Here is a 16,557-nt window from a genome sequence, read left to right on the forward strand (position 1 = left end):
TTTAGGAATATTCTTATCAAACTGACTGACATATCAGAAGCTTTATTGAAGCAGTTTATCTTTTCACTCCTAGCTTCTGGATGGAGGTGCCTTTCTTCCTTCTTTTGATTCCATATTTCTTTGTTACTAACATGGAATGTTGCAATGACACCTTTGGGTGTCAGAGGCAGATTCTATAATTTTTTGAGGATTGTTTTCTGTAATTGAGAATTTACTCAGTGCTCATTGGAATTAGCATTGTCATGCCATTAATTAGAACTTAAGAATGGTTTTTGGTTCGTATTTCATTTGTATTTTTTAAAAAGTGCTTTTACAGACTCTTTTTGGGACACTGATAAACCTTGCAAAGGTCTTTATTGCAATTTCACTAGTATTTTGTTCCAGCTTTACAGGTTCTGAGAGTGTTAAAACAGTTGATTAAAATCCGTGGGAATGCATGTCTAGCGAACTAGGCTCCTTTTGTTTGTAGCCCACAAATATCTCTGTGAATGTATTTTTGCTTCAACCACAATTCTTTTCCTATTATTTTCTCACAGTGGAATCATTAGCCTGTGTTTGTGAGATTAATGTCTGTTGTCATGGAAATAAATAATGTCACAAACTCAGTGCTAACACAAAGTAGGGCGGAGAATGGGCTGAGAAACACAACCCTGGAGCAGACGAGAAGCTGAAATGATTGTTTGTAAACTACTCCAGTGTTAATTTGGAGGATAATTCCCACAGTCTAGCTAACTTATTCATCTTACGAATGTCATCAGTGCCGTTTTTAGCTCATTTAAGTTCAGTCACTTTCAAGTACAACAATTTTACAATGGCTGCAATACCTAACTGCAATTAGGCAATTTAGAAGGGGCATATGTGAAAAAAAGGTGTACATCAAGCAAAGGAAACATGTGCTCTACTTATAAAACTTAAGAGACCAGTTGCTGGGATATCAATGATCAAAACAAAACAAGACATAAAAAACAACAACCAAACTAGATCAAAGGAACAGTTTGTTTATATTCCCATAAGTAGAGAAAATATAAAGATATGTGGCCGTTTTGGTAGCCCACACAATGAAAGAAGGCTTTCAAGTGACAATTAGCCTCAAGTACTGAGGGAGCAAAGTCAGTATGTTCTTGAAAATAAGTATTCTTGGTTTCAGTGAAATATGTAACTAATTTCCCTCCAGAGATGAGATGTCCTGTCAGCAGTTACAGTTATTTATAATGGAGTTAGAATTTTCCATTTGTGCTTGGGGTCTGGTAGGATGCCCAGCTCCTGTTTTATTTATTTTTCCCCTCTAAACTCTACAATATGATGGGTTTCTGTCTACCCAGATTTCTTTTTTTTTTTTACTTCATGTTATCTTTACTCTTTGTGTTGAAATTTCGTTGTTTAATTATGAATATTTTTAAGGTATTCATTTTTACTCTTTGATTCAAGTAAAGTAATAGTTCAAAAATCTTGTAACAGCATTATGTAGCATTTGCTTGAATTTATAACAATTACTGGTGAAATGTATGCTGTAGAGGCAGATAGTTTTATGTTTATGTCATGCTGTGGCATAAACCCTAGTAAAGGTAGCCAATATAAAGTGACCTGTATATTTATCTTACATTTAAATTATGGAAAGTGAGGGTTTTATTGGAAGACATCTGTGCCTCCTATTAAGTTGAGGTTTCCATATTTTTCCATTTGGGTTGTATTTTTTTTTTTTTTTTTGAATTGAAAGAGCTAAAATTTAGTAGCAGACATTTTTGATCAGCTAGAACAAGTGGTGTGTTTTATTTTGATGACTAATCACTTTGAAGTCTTCCAGAAGAATGATGGTTTTTAGTTTCGTTAGAGTTAAGCTATATTGGAAGTTTGTACTTCTCCTTTTAAATTGCATCAGCAAATAGAGTTTTCACCAAAAAATGATGCTGGAATTAATTTTTGCAAGTGATATGCAATTGTTGAAGTTATTATAGGTCATACATTGAAACTGAACTTATTTAAATTACATCAGAGAGAAAAAGATGATGGTAATGAAATAAAGATCTTTGTGAACAATGGCTATGTCATAAAGTAGACTGACATAGGGTAAAATTTTGGGATTTAGATGACTTCTTTCCCTTGGAGAACGATTTTTTTTTAAAGATTTTATTTATTTGACAGAGAGAGAGAGCGAGAGCAGGAACACAAGCAGGGGGAGTGGGAGAGGGAGAAGCAGGCTTCCCGCTGAGCAGGGAGCCCGATGTGGGACTCGATCCCAGGACCCTGGGATCATGACCTGAGCCGAAGGCAGACGCTTAATGACTGAGCCACCCAGGTGCCCCTGGAGAACAATTTTTTTAGGCACGTACTCCTTCATGTTTGGATGGCAACCTTATCCTGAAAGGCCTTCCAATCTGACTGAACACGAGGGGACCAGGGTGATAGGTAGGAATCAGAAAGGAACCTAGAATTTTATTCCATCAATCTGCTCCACTAATGGAACAGGACAGACAGCTCAGAAAGAAGAAATGGTCAACTTTAGACAAACTGAGTTTGAGTCCAGCAAGTTAGGATGTCTACCAGGATGAAGGACTATTTACATATCTAGTAGACATTGAAAACTGATTCCCCTTTAATTTCTATTCTAGAACGTGGTTCACCTACAGATTTTGTTACTAAAGATATCACCGACACATCAATTGGGGCGTATTGGACATCTGCTCCAGGAATGGTTCGAGGTTACAGGGTCTCATGGAAATCGCTTTATGATGATATTGAGACTGGAGAGAAAAGTCTTCCCGGAGATGCAATTCATACTGTGATAGAAAATCTTCAGCCAGAGACCAAATACAAGGTTTCAGTCTTTGCAGTTTACAGCAGTGGAGAAGGAGAACCTTTAAATGGAGAAGCCACGACTGAATGTAGGTAACATCATGAGTGTGTTGGGTGTGTGTTGGTGCTAATTAATAGCTATCAGCTCAAGTGACAGTTTAATCACTTGCCTTTATTTTTCGTTATATGATAAATGGGGATGAAAAATTAGGATCTTTAAAGACTGGTTTAAATTCAGGTTGGTTTAGTTCACTTAGCATAAAAATTGTATCATATTTTGAAATATTGAATCCCGTCCAGCTACCTATATTTGTCTCTCTCTGTCTTTTTTTCCTGATAGGATGGTCAACTAGATAAGAAGGTCAACTAGATAAGAAAGTCAACTAGTGAAAAGATCAGGAGCCTTGGAGACAGAGAGAATGCAGGCCCATTTATAGCTGTATGACCTTGGACAAATTACTTAACCTTCTTCGAGTCTCTGTTTCCTTATCTGTAGGTTGCAGTCTCGGAGTTGTCTTGAGGATTAAATGAAATAACAATGTGCAAAGCACCAAGCATAGTGCCTAGCCACTTAGAGTTGATTGAGAGTGGCTATGGAGACTATGATTATTATATGCCCAAGACCAATCCTAGAGACTTGACTTTATCCCTCTTGTATTTGGTAAGGTTAAATCAAAAGTCCACTCAATTTTCTAGTGGCTCAGATTTACCTTAATGTCATTAATATTCTTTCTGGTGAATGATTTTGAATGACTTATCATCATTTAGTATCAGCTGGTTGGTGAAAGATATGCCAACCTTCCTTAATTCTCTTCCCTAAGAAGCCATTTGTTAAGCATAGGCATTTCTAAGAATTTATAGGGGAAAAGTTTATTCCTTTTGTTCTGGGAAGGTTTTAGGAAAAGGGGAAAGAATGGCACATTCTTGCATTTCCTTTTATTAGAAAGAAATAGAGGAAATGAGGGATTTTTCTGGTTAAGGAGGGGGGGATGCTGTGAGCAATTTCAGATAAGCCCCATATCCTGATTTTAAGTTGTCCTTAAGTTAAAGTCTTTTGGTCTGAGTTGTTGGAAGAACTCATCTCTCTCTCTTTTTTTTTTAAATTTTATTATGTTATGTTAGTCATCTCTCTTTTTTAATCACTGGCAAATTCAGTAAGATGTGTCTAAGTTTAAATCTGTGTCAAAATTAACCAGATTAAAAAAAATCAAACTCCTTATTGGAAATTTAAATATGTGAAAAGGCTTATTTCTCAGATATTCACATGATTGGTTTCCATGGTAGTAAATGAAATGTTGTGTCTGAATATACTGGCTGATGTAGTTTAAGAATCTGGCAGAAATTCATCTCTATTTCTGGCAGAAATTTATTTGTTGTAAAGAGAAATCATGATATAAACTAGGTCAGATATGACAAATATAGCTAAATTTATCTGTAGCAGTAAAGATACAGTTCATATGGTTGAGCAATTATGAAAGTATATGTATTTAGAGGGAAGCTTTTCCAAAAATTATCCTCCATTGTGTCTTCTTCCAAAAAGACTGAGTCTTCAGATATTTATTTGGGATTGAAAATTTCCACAAGGGGTATGTTTTAGCTAAATGCAAATATGTTAGCAGAAATCCTAAATAAACTTTCTTCTCCAAGAAGCTGAGCCTCTAAGAAATTGTCAGTATTTCTTGACTAATTGATTTAAAGGTAAGTGAACAGAAAGGCCTCTTTTGAACTAGGAGCAGACTAGGGAGGAATGAAACGTATTTTTTTTTTTTTTTGAGTTTTATTTCTATGTAAACTGCTCAAACATCTAAGCAGATAAGAGAGAAGGCAGGAAACTTTCTTTGTGCTACTACCATTTTGTTATATTTTATTTTGCTCTCTTTGTGGGAAGTAAAGCAATTTAGAAAGTGCTTGAGAAATCTGAGTCAGATGTGGTATTTAGGTGGTGGATGAATCCTAAAGTATGGATAACTGGGCAGTCACTAGGTCATGCTCTTAGAGTTTCTTATAGACTTCCAAGAGGACATTTTGGAAGTATTTTCAGGATTGCTTTTACCTAAAACTCAGCAATATGGTATGCAGACTGTTGATACAATGAAACCATGCACTGTAGCTAGAAAGCCAGCAGATGCGAACCTTTCTATTGGCTCTCCAGTCCATGGCAGCTGGTTTAGCAGAGGTGCAGTGGATGTTGGAGAGCATCTCGTGAGAGTTTCTAAAACATGAAAAGAACTTGTGAATGTTGCAGCATTTTATAGCATGTGGCGTACCTGTCAATGAAGTGAAAAATCTTGCTTTTTACTCATGGGGCACCAACGAGGCTTTTTTTCTTCTCCCTAATATCCAAAGTTTTCCATTAAAACCAGGGTAAGATATGTTGTACCTTATGCTCACATAGCTGCTTTTAAGATTTTCTTTTTATCACTGATTTGAAGCAAGTTGCTTCTGATGTGCTTGATGTTTTTTTTTTCATGCTTCTTGTTCTTCTTGGATCTGTGAGTTTATAGTTTTGTAAAATTAGAAAATATTTAGACCATTATTTTTTTCAAATACTTTATTTATTACACCCCCACTATCTTTAGGTACTCCAATTATACATGTATTAGTCTGTTTGAAGTTATCACACAACTTACTATTGTGCTGTTCAGTTTTTCAATCTTTTTTTCTTGTGTTTCATTTCAGATAGTTTCCATTATCCTGTTAACAGGTTCACTAATGTTTCTTTCTGCAATTTCGAATCTGCTGTCAATACCATCCTATGTATCTTTCATCTCAGACATAGTATTTTCCATCTCTAGAAGTTTGGTTTGAGTCTCTTTTCTTTGTTCTGTGTCTTTACTTAACATGCCTACTATTTCTTCTGCCATCATCAATGTCTGGAATACAGTTGTCATAGCTGTTTTACTGTCCCTTTTGAATAATTATGTCCTATATGTCTTTTCTGGTTCTGTTTCTATATATTTGATTTTTCTTCTTCTTATGGGGTGTCTTAGTTCCAACTGCCATAACAAAATACCATGAACTGATGGCTTAAGCAACAGAAATTTATTTTCCCACATTTCTGGAGGCTGGAAGTCCAAGATCAAAGTTCTGGCAGAATATGATTTCTGGTGAGAACTCTGCTCCTGACTTGCAAATGGCCATCTTCTTCTATGTCCTCACATGGCCTTTCCTCCTCTCTGCATGTGGGCAGGGGGGCGGGCAGCGAGAGCATGCTCTGGTGTCTCCTCTTCATTTTATAAGGATTTCAGTCCCATCAGATTAGTACTGTACTCTTATGACTTTATGTAATCCTGATTACCTCCCTAAGGTCCCATCGCCAAACACTATCACATTAGAGGTTAAGGCTTTAAAAATGGTTTTGAGGAGACACAATCATTCAGCCTGTAACATAAATCATATTTTTTTCCTTCTTTGCATGCCTGGTAATTTTTATTAGATGCCAGACTTTGCGAATTTTACTTTGCTGGGTGCCAGATATTTTTACATTCTTATAAATATCCTCAAGTTTTTCTCTGGGATTCAGTCAAGTTACTTGGATGTAGTTTAATTTTTCTCAAGCTTTCATTTAAGTTGTGTTAGAACTAGACCAGAGGATCCTTTAGTTTAGGGATAACTTTGCCCCATTAGTGGGGCATTACTGGGGACCTGCATGAACTCTAGGAATTAATTGTTCCTTTTGCTCCTTTTGGGTGGTTCTTTCCCTAGTTTTGGGTAGTTTCCTCATGCATATGCACTGACCAGTACTGGGCTGAAGACTCCAAGAGGACCTCTTGCAGATTTTTGGAGCTTTTCCCTCTGTTACACCATCTCCTCTTCAATACTCTGCTCTGCAATTCTAGATGCCTTGGGCTCCCCTGACTCACAGAACTATCTCCTCAATTAAGCGAGATCACCAGGCTCCATCTGGTTTCTCTCTTCCTGAACTGGGGCTGGAAATTCTCTCTAAGCAATAAGCCAGGACAACTATCAATCTCACTCTTTTTTCTTTCTATCTCTCAGGGATCACTCTCCCACATTGCCTGACGTCCAATGTTTGAAAAATGTTGTTCAATGTATATATTTAGTTTATTAAGATTTTTTAGTTGTTTCATGTGGTCCTTGCCTATTTGAACATGAAAATTTCTCATAGGATTAAGAAAGATTCTTTGCAATGTTTCCTTCAGTTTAGTGTCTTCGTATAGAAAGTGCTTATGACCTTTCAATGTTAAGATTATTGAATTGAGTGAAATGATCTTGCTTATAAACTCTAACTATGTAAAAGAAGACAGATGTGTGTTGGTTATTTGTGGATGTGGGATGATCTGTTTCTGATACAGTTATTGATAATTGTGAGGTATTAGTGAAAATTATTTAATAAGTAATACTGATTATATATTTATGAAACACTTTTTACATATAGCGTTTCCTAAAACACTCAGTGTATACCGATTTACCTTTAGAGCCCTTGAGATATTTTTATGTGTTAGAGTTTCCTATTCTTTTGTATTCATAGTTTTACATGTCCATGGCAGTCAGAAAGAATAGTGTTAACAATAATAGTCAACTCTGGTTAGTCATTTATGGACTGTACCCTTTTCTGAAAAGACTCAAATAATATTTCTGACCCTAAATTCATGATTTTTAGTATTCTCCACAGCATCATTGCCACAAGAATTATTTACAGCTGGAAATATAATAAAAATTCTAAAAGCTCATCTCCGGAAATGGATGTTTTCTTTACTAAAGTCCCTAGAATGCAAAAGGAAATCCGTGCAATAAGAACTTTCATTTTTTAGTTATTAGCTAGATAAAGAGAAAACATCTTACCATGATCCCACCGAGATTAGGCTCACACGCCATCATGAATTTATGAGAGATCATAATGCTAAGCAAGAGCACAGCATACATAAGAAACCAGTTTCTTTTCACATAAATGGGAAAGTAGACGTGTGTATTTTCTTTCAGAGTATACATGTAATCTTCCTTTTATCTCACAGTATCCCAAGATTCAAAAACCTTGAAAGTGGATGAAGAAACAGAAAACACAATGAGAGTTACCTGGAAACCAGCACCTGGGAAAGTCATCAACTACCGGGTTGTGTATCGCCCCCGTGGGGGTGGGAGACAAATGGTTGCCAAAGTGCCACCCACAGTCACCTCAACAGTGTTAAAACGACTTCAACCCCAGACTACATACGACATCACAGTTCTCCCAATGTATAAGACAGGAGAAGGAAAGCTTAGGCAAGGATCAGGAACAACAGGTATAAAATAATAATTTTTTGGGGGGGAAGAGTATGATATTTTAAAGGAAGGCTTTCATACATCTATTTGTAAATATCTAAAATTAATTCTGTAATAAATTAAATTATAATAATTAGATAGGATGCCTAATTAGCATTCTATTTTTACCACTCTAGTTCCTGGTAAAATGATTCTATACATTAATGTTCGAATGCTAATCTAATCTCAGTTGTGAGAATTATTTTTATGTCCACTTGGTAGCACTTCGTTATCAGGATTTTTATTGGCTACTATATCCTGTGCTTGCCTGACTGAACCCTTTTGATAAATATACAATTTGAAGTGTGATGTATGTGATGATTCCCATGTATATCACTTAGGTATTTCTAATTCAATTTCTTACTGCAGGGGGGAATAAAAAACCCAAAGCTTAGTCCTATGGATAATATTTTAAAATTTTTTATCTTTACAGCTTCTCGATTTAAATCACCCAGAAACCTCAAAACATCTGACCCAACCATGTCGAGCTTCCGAGTGACTTGGGAGCCTGCCCCCGGGGAAGTAAAGGGTTATAAGGTCACGTTCCACCCCACAGGGGACGACAGAAGACTGGGGGAGTTAGTGGTTGGACCATATGACAATACAGTTGTTCTGGAGGAACTTAGGTAAGAATGAACTATATTCAGTTTTTGTTAAAAGATTGAATAATTTATGGAAATTAGTAGGTCTTCCACAGATAATCACTTCTGTGTTTGCTAGCGGAGGGTTTAGAATCAGCATCAGTGGAAATTATTCTCTTATTCTTGGACTTGCTGAAGTTGAGGTTAGGATTCAGAAGCTAGCAGAAGTTTTTGTAATGTTTTAATGATTTTTGTTGTTAAGAGATCAGGAATGGCATTTGTTCAATAACATCCTGCTTTTAAAAAAATTAATGTCCATATTACATGATTTCATCCAAAGCAGCTTGTCCTTAGCCAGGCCCATGGAAATGTGGGGTTCTTGTGCCTTCTGGAAAGGCCCAGGTGACTCACGCTGAGATGCTGAGTATGAATCTCCTTCCAGGGTGGGCCACGGGAGAGAGAAGCAGGACTTTGTGCTTGGTGGCAGCTGGCAGGATTGGGGATGTGTGGGCTGATTAAAGGTCTCGCTTCAGGCTGTGCAGTGGAAAACAAGGAAGTCTGAGTTTGAACAGCACCCTACATTCATTACAGTAGGAAGAATGGACTACTGTGCATTGCCTTTTGGAAAGTTTGTTTGTCTCAATCACTCCTGCACCAATACTGAAATCTATATAAATGCTCACTATTTACTTTTATCAGATTAGAGAGAATGAAATTTACTGAGCCCACTATGTGCCAGGCACTTTATGTTACGTTGTAAGATACAACATTTAAATTATTTTCTTAAAGCCCATTGCTTAGAAGCAGTTTGTTATAACCTGCTTTAAGTGAATGTTTGTAAATCAAGATGAATGTCTTTAATAAAGCCAAATATGCTACCACTTGAGCCAGTATACATACAGACTATATATTTTAACATTTCAGGGCAGGTACCACCTATAAAGTAAATGTTTTTGGAATGTTTGATGGAGGAGAAAGTTCGCCACTTGTTGGACAAGAAATGACAACCCTTTCTGACACAACTGTAATGCCAATTTTATCTTCTGGTAAGAAGTTGAGTTACATTCCCCTAGGAAATCTTAATATCATGAAACTATTTCAGATGTGAACTGTTAGGTTAATCACACAGTGAAAAGCAGCTATAAACATTTTATACTAAAATGTATTTAAGTAATTTACATGCCTAAACACATATCTTCAAATATCCAGCTAAGCATATCTTTGGCAATATTTTTTAAGGCCTGTCTTGTCAGCATTGCAATGTTACATAGTACTGTATTATTTAAAGATGAGTTTTTGCAATGGGTAGGTAATATATATTTTCTCTCTTTTTTGATGACTAAAATGCAATTTTATTTTGTTAATGTAGTTGCAGAAATGATTTATTTGGGCTGAGCAAGCAGAGTTGGGTTATATAAGTAGGTGGACAACCATGACTTGGGAAGCAACATGGTAACATAAACCCTTTAGATTTTCCTGCTCCTGCCACAATTACAGCTTCGATGTGCATGAAGCTAGTTTTGAACATTCTTAGAGGTAGAAGTAGTGGATAGAATTTACTTCCAAATATTTTCCAGGATTTGATAAAAAAGAGTAAATCTGAGCAGGGTAGGGGAAGGTTTGCAAAGGCTTAGGTGTCTGGAGTAGTATCTGGGAGTCCTCAATCCTGATGGAGTGTACTATACGTGAAAGACACCTTTGTAGTGTGATGAGCATCATTTAATTTTTCTCAGTGAGCTTTTTAAAACAATATAAAGATCAGATGTTAAAATGGCAAGAAGTTGGAAAAGTCATAGCTGGTAATGTAAACTCCCAGAAAAGAGGGCATTTAAAAAATATGGATGTGGATAAAATAAATGGAAGTGTCAAATCCTGCTGTTTTGCATGAATGTTCTACTGTTTCTGTTATGATGATATTAACTGACTTATATTTTTATTTTGTAGCTTGTGCACTGAGGATATTGGGATTTTTCTCTCTTTCCAAAGCACCCTAGCTTTGTATCAGTGTTTGTGCTTGTTGTCTCTACAGCTCTCAATTTGTGTATTTGTTCGCATACTTCTTCTAAATTGTCTTCCTTCTTTCTTGTTTTTTTAAATGTGCAGACTTCACCATCCGTATTTACCTAACTGTTATACATAGTAGATGATAAAGTTAAGCAGCTACCAACTCAATAATATAATAGCTATCAGGTTTTACAAACAAGGTATCTTTATTTCAAAAAGGTCTAATTTTAAGGGTCATGTGTCTAATCCTTCATGATATGTGGAATAATTACCCAGAAACTTAATTATTTTAGAAAAGATGTTTTTAGCTCACTAAAACCTTTCTTAGCTCACACATTTTATCAGTTCATTTCATACTTGTCTGCTAATGACCATTACATCTTATGGAAAACTGCAGCATTTAATCCTTAGATCACATTAAAATTCTATTAAAATTATTAATGCCTTATAGTAAGATGGCTGTACATTCTCATTTTTATTTCAGCTCTTGGGTTTGTGAGCCCATTCACATTTACAGTGATGGTTTAATTTAAGTCTCCAGGGTCTACGACTGTGGCCAGGAAATATAGTCAAAGATGAAGGGAAGATTTGTCATAGAAATAATCATTGGAGGGATTGGTGGTTCTCATGAATGTTATTTGATCTTAACGAACCATATGGACATGTATTCAGAATCTTGACCTCCAAATCACAAAGCTAAGCTACAGAACTGAAGCAGCTAGGCAAGCACCCAGGGATGGCAGAGGCATGGCTAGGAAGTAACCCTGCTAAGAATTTGCTCCTGACCCTGTCCTGTCTCACGATTGCCATGTCAGGGATGGAGTGTCTCACCAGAGCAGAAGCAGACATTGTGTTGCTGGTGGATGGATCATGGAGCATTGGCCGGGCAAATTTTAGAACCGTGAGGAGTTTCATCTCTCGCATTGTGGAAGTCTTTGAGATTGGTCCCAAAAGAGTACAAATTGGTAGGTCTGGCAATATTGAAGACCTTCAGACATTTTCATCATGCTCTTTATATATGCTAATGCCAGTGATGTTATTTTAGCCCTTGCTCAATATAGTGGGGACCCCAGAACAGAGTGGCAGCTAAATGCTCACAGAGACAAGAAGAGCTTGTTGCAAGCTGTGGCAAACTTACCATACAAAGGAGGCAATACTCTCACAGGTGAGTAAGGATGATGTGGTGTGCTTTTAGCTCTTGCTTTTGGTCAGAACTTGTGGCTGAGTAATGATGTGACTGGTTCTCTTTTAAAAATCCCACTAGGCATGGCTTTGAATTTCATTCGTCAACAGAGCTTCAGGACCCAAGCTGGCATGAGGCCTCGAGCTCGAAAAATTGGTGTTCTCATCACCGATGGAAAATCACAAGATGATGTTGAGGCACCTTCAAAGAAACTCAAGGATGAAGGCGTGGAGCTGTTTGCTATTGGTAAGCACTCAAAAGGCTGGCAGTGCCCCTGGGGTTACAAAAGCTGAGGATATTTTTGTAGTTAAAAATAGTTCTTGAAGCACAAAAAACCCAAACAAACATATTTTCCCTATCACATAATTTATCAAAATGATATGCCAAGCAGTTAACTCATTTTCTTCTTCCTCCCTCGTAATGGGACAGAACTACATGGCTTCTTGGGAGAAAGTAATGGATCAAGAGGACAAATGTACTATTACTAGGATTCAGGAAAATTCCTGTTTGGTTTTCCACGGCACCATGCTTATTTTTGATAGCCATTATTTTACTTTCCAGAAAAAACTCTCAAGAGACACTTTTTGGTGGGGAATTGGTGCTAGAAGCATTTAGGCGATACTTAAGAATAGATTTTGGTTTATATTATTTTTTCTTTGTTTCTATTTTGTAACTATAGATAATCATTTTATAATTGAGGAAAATCACATACATGTTCTGCTTAACAGTGAAAATTCAAATGCTTTTAATTTGAATATGTCCTTTTCCCCCCAAGGTATTAAAAATGCTGATGAAGATGAATTAAAGATGATTGCAACAGATCCTGATGATACCCATGCATACAACGTGGCAGATTTTGAGTCACTCTCTAAGATTGTAGATGACCTCACCATTAACTTGTGTAACAGTGTCAAAGGTCCAGGTAAGATTAGCCCAGGGCTTCTTAACCTTAGCACTGTTGATATTTGGGACAGATACTTATTTTTGGGATGCGGGAAGGGAACCCTCTTAGTGTATTGGGAGATATTTAGCAGCATCCCTTGGCCCTGCCCACTGGATGTTGGTGGCATCCCCTGAGTTGTGACAACTAAAAATATCTTCAAACGTTGCCAAATGTCTGCCGGGGAAAATAATGCCCTCAGTTTAGAATCGTTAGTTTAGTCCCTGATTTTTTTCTCTGATTTGTTTCTGATGGCAGCAAACTAGAAATGGCTTGTAGCTTATTTGAAGATAAACAAATAATGTGGTAGAAATTGTTCATATGCTTTGGGTATTGAGGATGCATTTATTTGACTTTTGCTTCTTGAGTTTTTCTCTCCAAACATTTACAGATTTTCTTTTTGGATTTTGAACAACAGACTGACCTTTTCCCTGGAGAAATAAACCAGCCAGGAAGCCCGAATTTGTAGGCTTCTGGCTCTGGATTAGCTGAAAGAGTTGTAGTTTTATTTAGTTGGAGAGGACTTTGAGTGGGGATGAAAACATCTTTTATCTGTTTTCCTTTATTTTTTTTAATCAGCTATGTAATAGTTGCATTCATTCTAGATTCCCAGACAGTAAAATTGCTTGATAATTTTGTAGGCTTGATTATGACCCAACTATAATAAAGGTTAGAGTACTAAGAATGGAAAAGCTTTCCCCAGCTTTACAAAGACAGTTGAAAGAGTTTTATGAGAATGATTGACATGCTAATGAAGTCATTGGATTAATTCTCTTTAAATTGTGACTGGGGACATCTTTCTAATGGTCATAGTGAGCTTAATATTTCTATTTTCATTGATGTTAATTCTAGGTATTGTTCTGTAGTCATTCTGTTGTTCATTGGTCATTTCACTTCATCGACCCACAGAGAGCACAATCACAGGCAGTAGGGTATTCCCAAATTTTAAAAGACTTCGTTGTTTTTCTTCTTTCTTGACTAAGAAAGTGGTTAGCTTTTCTTACTACTGAACTAGGTCCTGTAGGGGAACTAAACATAAATAAGAAACCAATTCCTTTCTCACAGAGCATAACCTATAGTTAGGGAGCTAAGACAGGATGAATATAAATAATCAAATGATAATGAGGGCGGTGAACTTGGGTAGTTCAAGATAGAGACAATGGAATTGCCAGGACACAAATCCTCCATCAATAATTATATGTACAAGATTAGAGAAAGGAGGACATATTCAAGGATGATTCAGAGGTTTTTGAGTTAGGCGACTGGTAAACGGGTGGTGCCATAAGGAAGTGTGGGACCAAGTTTTAATGAAAGACAATGAGCCCGGTCTTGATTCTTCTGGGACTGAAGAATCCTTTGCCTACCCATTCAGGGTGGTCTTACGAGCAATGGGACTCTAGACTGGTATACTGTGTATCAGTATATCAGGATGTGTGTACAAGTTTGAAATATGGGAATAATACTATTTTAATCTAATTTCAAATTTCATCACCTTGCTAGGATAATGAGAAAAGTGTATGTATTTTATTTCCATGTGTAGGTGACTTGGAAGCACCTTCTAACCTAATTATTTCTGAGCGAACCCATCGTTCTCTTAGAGTGAGCTGGACACCTCCTTCTGACAGTGTGGATAGGTATAAGGTGGAATACTACCCAGTTTCTGGAGGGAAACGTCAAGAAGTGAGTAGGCAACACCTACAACCCACTCCTTCCTGATAGTGAGATGGAGTCCTTCACATTAGGATTCAGAAAAATGTTGGGTGTGGAACAAGAAGGATGCAGAGTGGGGCAGAACTGAGTCAGCAATAGTGCTTTCATTTGGGCTTAATTAAAGGGAAAGAGCTTTGCTTAAATTCTATGGTTTCTACAAATTGCAGAATGTCAATATGGTTTTTAATTAAAGGATGCTTGATTTATTTGTGAAATTATATTAGAGTCATGGAGTTGGAAGGAAACATTAAAGATGATCTAGTTTTACCCACTCATTTTACAAATAAGGAAACAACAGCTGGGAGAATAAATTACATGAATTGTCTAAGATCTCACTGTAATCTGGTAATTTCCAAAAACAAAAGACAATGGCCTCATTGAAATATGATTTCTAAGTTCACTGCAGTTAACGACTTTGTAATTATAGTAGAAAAGAGGGAAGCCATTGCAATATAAGTTATTATTTTTTAAAAAATTTTTTCCCCTAGTTTTATGTGAGCCGACTGGAAAGTAGCACAGTACTGAAAGATCTGAAGCCTGAAACTGAGTATGTTGTTAATGTGTATTCTGTGGTGGAAGATGAATATAGTGAACCTCTGAAGGGCACAGAAAAAACCTGTAAGTCTGATTAAAAACAATCTTCTCATTATCTTTTTAAAGATAAACAGGAGGCATTCCATTTGGGATTTTTGGCAGCCTTCCAAATCATTCTTTTATTCAATAGCCATTCAACAAATATTTACTGAGTGTGTTCTTCGTACAGGCGCTCAATACTCAACTGCTCTTACTGGTTGTTTGTGCCATCATGGGACCCCAATGGTGGAATGGAGTAGTCATGGCCATAGGTGACTTAGAAGGATAACTTGCCTTTCATAGAGTTATTCACTTCTTAAGAAAGATATCATGTGGGGAGTGGGACTAAGATTAGGAAGGGGAGCTGTGCAGAGGTGACCTATTTCGGTTTTGCAGGTGGTCAGATCTTCCTGCTGTAAATGAGATCACCCTTTTTTTCTGGCCTTCGCCTCCTGGTCTTTACTAGAGAAGCTCTAATGGCTTTGACTTTGAGTAGAACTTTTGGCGGAGATGTTCCTGCTCCTATTCCTGGCAGGGTTTCTGAGGCCTGGTAGGATTTCTGAGGCCATATGAAAAGACTCTTTCCTTCTCCCCTCTTCTTGGCTGGACTCCAGGGGAAGGAGGCCACTAATAAGACAAAGAAGTGGGCATCACTCTCTCCAAGGCAAGAACTGAATCTTCAGTTCCATAATTCTTTATCTCTTCTCTCTCTCTTTACTATATAAGTTTTAGGTGTAGAACATTGTAAGTCAACAGTTGTATATACTACAAAGTGATCACCCCTCAAAGTCTATTACCATCCATCACTCTACACTTGATCCTCTACCCCTTTCACCCACCCTCCAACCCCAATCCCCTCTGGTAACCACTGATTTGTTCTCTGTATCTATGAATTTGGTTTTGTCTGATTGTTTGGTTTTTGTTTGTTTGTTTAGAGACTCCACATATGAGTGAAATCAGATGCTATTTGTCTTTCTCCTGGTTTATTTCACTTAGCATAATACCCTCAAGGCCCATCACAAATGGCAAGATTTCATTCTTTTTTATGGCTGAGCCGTACTCCATTATATATATATTTCATTATATACATATTGTGTGTGTGTATATATATATATATATATATATACACACACATATATATATATATCTCACCTCTTCTTTATCCATTTATCTATCAAAGCACATGTCGGTTGTTTACATATCTTGGTTATTATAAATAATGCTGCAATGAACATAGAGGGGCATATATCTTTTGAATTAGTGGTTTTGTATTCTTTGAATAAATAGCCAGCTGTGGAATAGCTGAATCATATGATAGTGCTATTCTTAATCTTTTTTGCAGAATCTCCATAGCATTTTCTGTAGTGGCCACACCAATTTGCAATCCCACCAATAGTGTGTGAGCTTGCCAGCACTTGTTATTTCTGGTCTTTTTGATAATAATCATTCTAACACATATGAGATGATATCTCATTGTAGTTTTGATTTGCATTTCTGTAGTAATTAGTGAT

General features: G+C 36.8%; 1 protein-coding gene across 1 annotated transcript in view; it reads left to right on the forward strand.

Moving 5' to 3' along the window:
• Nucleotides 1-16,557, forward strand: part of COL12A1 (collagen type XII alpha 1 chain) — a 111,805-nt gene that overhangs the window by 29,855 nt on the left and 65,393 nt on the right. The window contains exons 13-22 of the mRNA XM_028097677.2: nt 2,610-2,882; nt 7,770-8,036; nt 8,489-8,681; nt 9,561-9,682; nt 11,456-11,605; nt 11,686-11,805; nt 11,905-12,069; nt 12,599-12,745; nt 14,304-14,443; nt 14,962-15,091. Coding sequence (XP_027953478.1) covers nt 2,610-2,882; nt 7,770-8,036; nt 8,489-8,681; nt 9,561-9,682; nt 11,456-11,605; nt 11,686-11,805; nt 11,905-12,069; nt 12,599-12,745; nt 14,304-14,443; nt 14,962-15,091 — 1,707 coding nt within the window. The remainder of the gene's footprint in view (nt 1-2,609; nt 2,883-7,769; nt 8,037-8,488; nt 8,682-9,560; nt 9,683-11,455; nt 11,606-11,685; nt 11,806-11,904; nt 12,070-12,598; nt 12,746-14,303; nt 14,444-14,961; nt 15,092-16,557) is intronic.

Source organism: Eumetopias jubatus, unplaced genomic scaffold (genome assembly GCF_037043125.1).
Source record: "Eumetopias jubatus isolate StellerSeaLion01/CBP00866 unplaced genomic scaffold, mEumJub1_p1.0 scaffold_6, whole genome shotgun sequence".
NCBI classification, from domain to species: domain Eukaryota; kingdom Metazoa; phylum Chordata; class Mammalia; order Carnivora; family Otariidae; genus Eumetopias; species Eumetopias jubatus.